At 37.4% G+C, this 6863-nt stretch overlaps 1 protein-coding gene across 1 annotated transcript in view; it reads left to right on the top strand.

The window, feature by feature from the left end:
• nphp4 (nephronophthisis 4) overlaps window positions 1-5992 on the top strand; it is a gene marked incomplete at its 5' end in the record, with an annotated part of 102870 nt that extends 96878 nt beyond the window's left edge. Inside the window, 5 exons of the mRNA XM_079468138.1 lie at window positions 585-670; window positions 1675-1846; window positions 2375-2554; window positions 3308-3451; window positions 5740-5992. Of these exons, the coding sequence (XP_079324264.1) occupies window positions 585-670; window positions 1675-1846; window positions 2375-2554; window positions 3308-3451; window positions 5740-5880 (723 nt within the window). The 3' untranslated portion in view covers window positions 5881-5992. The remainder of the gene's footprint in view (window positions 1-584; window positions 671-1674; window positions 1847-2374; window positions 2555-3307; window positions 3452-5739) is intronic.
• Between the last annotated feature and the right edge of the window lie 871 nt (window positions 5993-6863).

Here is a 6863-nt window from a genome sequence, read left to right on the forward strand (position 1 = left end):
AGCCAATCGGGAGTAACTTATAACCGCAACCAGCCAATAAGATTGAAGATGGGTTATGAAAGGGAAAGTTCACCCAAAAAATTAAATTCTGTCATCATTTACTCACCCTCTTGTCATTCCAATGCTGTAAAAAGGATATTTAGTAACCGAACAATTTCGGCACCTATTCACTTTTATTGTATGGACATTGTATGGATATTGTATTGTTTTATCTATTTGGACACAAAACCAATGCAGGTCAATTGGTACCATTTAACAACATTCTTCAAAATATATTTTGTTGTGTTCTGCGGAAGAAAGAAAGCCACACTGGTTTCAATTGACTGTAGGGTGAGTAAATGATCACAGAACTTTTCATTTTCTGGTGAACTATCCTTTTAAATGGTTTCTTCAGCACAATTTGTTTTATTGTTATTTCTGCTTTAAATTTTTAATCAGTAAACTGTCAAAATGAATCTCTTAATTATTATTCATTAAAGCAAAGGTTTAATGAAATCGCAAATCCTTTTGCGATGGTGAATGTATTCATTTAGATTTTTGTCATAGTTTTCTTGCTCTTGCTTTTAAAACCTTTAAAACTTTAGACTCCAGGAGAGCCGCAAGATGTATTTCTGAAAGTACCCGGTTGTCCAAGTCCACAAATTAGGAAATTCTTCATCACGATTTTCACGTACGTAAACTTGTTTTTATCTTTTTGTGTAAAAAATGTTCACTCTTCTTTCTAAGACGGTGAGTACCTAGTACTGTGTAAATTTACAGTTCCAGCTGCACCAAGACGTGTGTGTGCGCTCTTGTGTGTGTGCACGTGTGTGTGTGCGTGAAAGCCCGGTCCCTGATTATTCCCTTCATGTGTGATTAATGATATTTGCTTAATCAGGATGTCTCATTTACTGTCTGATTGCATCAAATCATAATATTCATTTATTCATCAAAAACTGAAACATCTCTGAGTTCATAATCAGTGAACATGAATAAAAGCACAATTTCACAACCTGCGGATCATACATCTCCCTCTGGAACTGAAACCAGTGATAGTGACAGCGATCCTACAGCAACAATTAAAGGCAGACAGTTCCCTCGCATTGCTTGTGCCCATATCAAAGTACCTCTAGTGTCACCCAAGCTGCCAAAAAAATATTCCTTTCATACAACGTTCTTGAACACTCCCCCCGTCTGTCATTGGTCGACAGATCAACACCGTGTCATCAACCAAAACCAATTCAGTCTCTAAGCAATTATAAAAACAGGAAGTCTGCTGTTTCCAACAGATGCTGTTAAGGACTCCTGAACATCCAAGGACGACACAAACGTTCTTCAAACTTTATCCCTTGAGCGGAACCCCCTCCAGCAGGGTTAAAAGCCCTTCATTAATTAATACGGTCCAAATCTAGACCCCCAAAAGACAAAATAATAAAAAACGACATTTCCAAACTTCCAGCAGGGGCGTAACCGCCTGCTGGCATGTGAGATGAACTTGAGAAAAAGGTGAATGTATGAATTTAAAAACTGACATTTGTGGCTCTCTGAACACCTCTCTTTTGAAGATATGAGATATGTCTCTCGCTCTCAGGGGAAGTGAGGCCTGTCCTACCATTGTATAAAAAGCTAAAAGTGTCTTTTGTGTGTGTGTGAGGGGTTTGTTCACATGCCTCTGTGTCAATCTCTCTGTGGCAGTGACCCCTGGCTGGCCTCACCTGCGCAGATATGGCAGGTATACGTGCATTACCTGCAAAGGATGGACCTGAGCTGTGTGTGTGGCACTCTCGACTGGCATTCACTGGTTTTGCATGGCACGCAAGCCATCCGGAGGGTCAAGTGTTATACGTCGCATCCCCTGGAGCTTCAGGTACGAATTGGAGGGTCAAAAGAAAACACACAGATCAGGGGTGGGAGCGCTGATGGGCTTTGTGGCCCTTTTTGTGCTTTGAGGGGAGATTGATGAAGTCATAATTTACAGTGTGCAGTCATCACTTTCAATACTGTATGTGAAAATAAAGTAAAAATGAGCCCTTTTGGTTAAAGCAGACTTATTATCTTCACATGTTCGGCACACCCCAGCAAACAAAGAAGGGCTTTAATGTAAATCCCTACTGAAATTGCATGTGTGGATTATATGAGCGTTGTAAATCTTAAAATGGCTATTTCCTGTTAATCTAAATATGCAAGCAGAGCAAACATAGCAGAGTTCTATCTATAGGCCTAATAGGCCATGTGCTAATATTGGACAGGAGATGTCAACAAGGCACACATTTAGTAAAAGGTGCAGCTTTGTGGTTCCTTGTGAGGTTTTGTCGAATTGGAAGTCTTGTATCTTAACTTTCTTCATTGTCTGAATTTCTATGAATGCGGTATCTTCTCTGTCTGTCTGCTGCAGGTTGATCCAGGTGAGATTTTTGCTCTGCCTGCTCAGGGTGTGCAGGACGTCCGGGTGGGCGTGAGGGCCCTGCGCCCTGGGAGTCGTTTCTTTTACCTCAACGTGGTTGACGTGGACACGCGGCAGCTTGTCGGCTCCTGGCTGTTGTGTATCACATGCAGGCAACCTGTGATCTCCAAGGTGAGAAAGGCGGAAAATACACAAACACGGAATATGAATAACAGTACTTTACCGTAGTAAAAATCAAGTGCGTTTCCCCATAGAAATGTATTTTCAAAGGGATAGTTCGCCCAAAAATGATTTTTGTTTCATCATCATTTAGTCATCCTATTGCCATTTAAAACCTTTATGACTTTCTTTATTCTGCAAAATACAAAAAAAATATATTTGAAAGAATACTGGTACCCATTGACTTTTATTTTGTGTCCATACAATAGAAGTGAATGGGTACCGCCGTAACATCACTTTAACAAAACAGTAGCATATAAAGGTTTTAATTTAAACCTAAGATGCTCTCCAAGGTTAAGTAATAATATTTTCTTCTATAGTTATGCGTCCATATATAAGGACTATGATAAGACCATGATTACTTTTATTGTGTCCTTTGTTTCCCTTTAAAAAGCTTCTTTTGAGAGCTGTTTCTATTGGATGCCAATATAGAGTGACCATACTGGCCAATAAAGCAGTTAAACTATTAGTAGTGATTAGACTATTCACTCTGGCTCCGAAACACGACGTTCAATCCACAGTGACAATTTTTCTCAGTTTATGTTGATTTTTAGCATAGATTTTTAAATGGCAAGAGCTGAATGAGGCTTTAAATTTCCCCATCCGGACAGATGATATGGCAGTTGATGTCAACGCCCGTGATTTAAACAGACATTTTTATTCTAGTTATTTAATGCGTCTGTATGTGTGGTTTCATCTTCTCAGGCGTTTGAAATCAAAGTTCCAGTCGAGGGAGGAAAAGGCAGCAATAAGAAAATAAGTTTCACCAACCCATACTCTACCTCCAGAATATTCAAGCTGAGCACAGACCACCCGGACCTTCTTATGTTTAAAGAGGAACAGTTTCAGGTAAGATAGTGCAGACGTTATCCTGGATCTATTAAACAACAGCTCACAACTGCTGCTTTATAAAAAGTATATCATTTCCCAAACATTTGCTGTTGAACGTTGACAGAAAACCACATTTTCAAAAGCCACATCCACCAGAAAGGTGTCTAGAGCCCAGGGGAGAGAAATCTTGACATGTCTCTTTCTAAGAATCAATTACTCTGTCTAAACCGTCATTCTCAGACATATTTCACGCTATGTGAAGTTCTCTGTATATTGGAGCCGTCGCTTTGTGTTTTGGCCTTTCGCAATGCTCGTCCCCAGAGGAAAGCTGCTGTTCAAAAAAATGGACAAAGAGAGATTCTAGGCTGGAAATGTCAATATCTGTCACCTTCAGATTTGAGAATGATGCCTGTAGGTCTACATTAGACTTCAATTAAAAGCTGTTAATTGATCAGCCGATCGATACGAAACCGTTGCGCGTTACTCCAGACAGACAATGGAACAGTAGTTAGTCAGCGGCAAGGGCAGACGATCTCAGATACAGCTCGATGGCTGCGGGGGTCGCAGTGTCATTTTCCCTGATCATCGTTTTTGCACTGAAACTGTGTAAAACAGGAGGGGGTAAAATGTTAATTTCATCATTCAGTGGTCTCATTGATCGCCGTGTAGTTTACGGAGTCTCGCATGATGGCTTACAACCCATATCTGGGCAATAAATAGCCAAACAAAGTGAAATATGCAACTGACAGTATTGAACACAACGGATTAATGAATCCTCAGCGTCAAATAAAAACGGTGAAGCTCATAAAGAAAGGAAATGGCCTGCTCTATTCTCTCGCTAGTCAACACTGCTTCAATTATCTTCTCTCGCGCTGGATTTACGAGCTCTATATTTGTGAAGAATGTGTATAGAGATGTTGTTTTTCTCCCTCTGAGAAATAACAACTGTGTCATCGTAAAATAGGCGCAGAGCCAAAAAGCAAAGGAAGAATCGATAAGTCCGTGCTTTTGAGGAGATTATGAACTAAATCCTTAACTGTGCTCCATATGTCTTAGTCAGCCATTAAAAAATATGTATAAAGACAAACAGAGCGCAGTTCCTCTAATTTACTTCTCTGTATACAGCAATCCAACCGGTTTAAATGTGTAGCATTTACTCAGGAATGCATGTAATCACATGTAGGTTCTGGAAACACAACATTTTGTTATTTAGAATGAAAGGAATAGATGGTTTTTGGTTCCCCAGAAATAAACTAAAATTATGATAACAAATGAAGATTAGTTTATTTTATATACCAACATAAACAAGTAAATAATAAAATTACAAAATTGAGAAAACATTTAACATAATTTAACAAATCTCAAAATAAAAGCTCATTTTTAATTTTCATTTATTTTAATTTTATCTAAAGGTGTAAGGTTAAACTTTTGAAGACAAAATAAAATTGTTGCAACATATACATTTCTTTCATTAGAAATAAAAACATGTTTATTTAAAAATATTTTTAAAGGGATTATATATGAAATAAATAAAGAGTCCAGCATAGATAGACATTCGACCAAAACTGTTTAAAAAGCATCCTGGATGATAAAAGCCGAGTGTATCACACACAAATTCTAGGTGAAGGGTGACCAAGATGCTAAAAAATAACATAGCATTGATTTATTTTGAAAGATTTTAGCCACAACATAATTCCCACAGTTACCATTGTATTACATGGTTTTGATGGAGATACTATTATTGTAAAATGTGGAAAAAAATATAAAGAATAATATAAATACAATAAAATATGACGGTGTCATCGGATGCACATGCCTGGCCAGAAGTTAACTTCCTGTCTGTTATTGGCTATAATATAACAAATCATTTCTTGTCTAATCTGTTTTAATATTAATGTATATTCATATTTTATTGTATATGAAATGACATTAATATTAAATTAAATTAAAACTACTCAAAAGTAATAGATTCTTCTTTTTCAAGTCAGTTACAAACAAAGGCAGATTGAAATATGAAAAGTAAAACAGATTAGTCCAAACTAATTCCTAGTCTGTGAGAATAGTTGTTAAGACACAGTCTTAACTTAAAGGCTTTGTTTATGCAACTGGCCCCGGAAGTTAAGTGTAGGCCACATAACGTTTATGTTGTTGCTGCTAAAACATCTCCAGATTTAGTTTATTCTGTGAGGCATATCATCTGCATGTCTTTGAAACGAGATTTTCAGTACACATACTAATCGAAATGACAACGGTGCCTCCGACATGTATATTGCATTTAAATTTCAGTGTTTTATGTGTGTTTATAGATCAGAGGAGGGGAGATCTACACCATCGGTCTGCGCTTCGCACCAACTCAGAATCCCGGTACAGAAGAGATTCTCATCTTCATCAATGACCAACAGGATAAGAACGAGGACACGTATTGTGTTAGAGTCCAGTACAGATAACATTTACTCCACCTACTATACAAACACACCCGTTTTTACAGTCCAAAACACTCTCAAACACACACACACACACACTGTGTTAATATTATATTTATGCCTCAGCCTATCACATACAAACCTTGAATGCTTAAAGGGATAATTCACCCCAGAATGAAAATTCTGTCATCATTTATTCACCCTTGTGTAATTTTAAACCTGTATGGCTTTCTTTCTTCCGCAGAACACAAAATATATTTTGAAGAATGTTAGTAACAGAAAACCATTGGTCTACATTGACTTGCATTGGTTTTGTGTCTGTATAATAAAAACGAATGTGGACCAATATTTTTTGTTTACAAACTTTCTTCAAAATATGTTCTTTTATGTTTTGAAGAAAATAGAAAGTCATACAGGTTTGAAATAATAACAATTTCAATTTTTGGGTGACCTATCCCTTTAAATACATTTAATATAATACATTAGCTATTATGAACTGCCAATGAACGCTTCATCATTTATTCGTTTTGGTTCACGTGAAATGTGAAATGTGTTGTTAACTTACAACATTAAGTTGAAAAATGCATTGGTTACTGCAAAGCAAAAGCAATATATAAGATCATCAAATGCTATAATTGTGCGGTCCATTTTTTATTTTATTGCATTATCAAAAGTTTCCAAGTGCAGAAAATAAATAAATACATACTAAACATACTTCAGAAATAAACGCAGAATATGAGAACATTACCTTCTAACAAACAACTAGACCTCTCAAATAAACCATCAGACAGTCCGTCTAAAAAAAAAGATGTGTTTCTCACGTGCATTGGAGTCAAGCCACCCTGCAGCGCTGTAAGTTGAGACTGAAGAGATCGTCTATCGAGCCGATGCTCCTATCCACCCTCTTCATATGTGTTTACCTTAAAGCCGCATCCCTGCTGCGATGCGTCATGGGAACGGAGAACTGATGGCCATTTGCCCAGGACTTCAGCTCTAGATTTTCTCAA

Source organism: Barbatula barbatula (assembly GCF_947034865.1).
Source record: "Barbatula barbatula genome assembly, chromosome: 11".
Classification (NCBI taxonomy): Eukaryota; Metazoa; Chordata; class Actinopteri; order Cypriniformes; family Nemacheilidae; genus Barbatula; species Barbatula barbatula.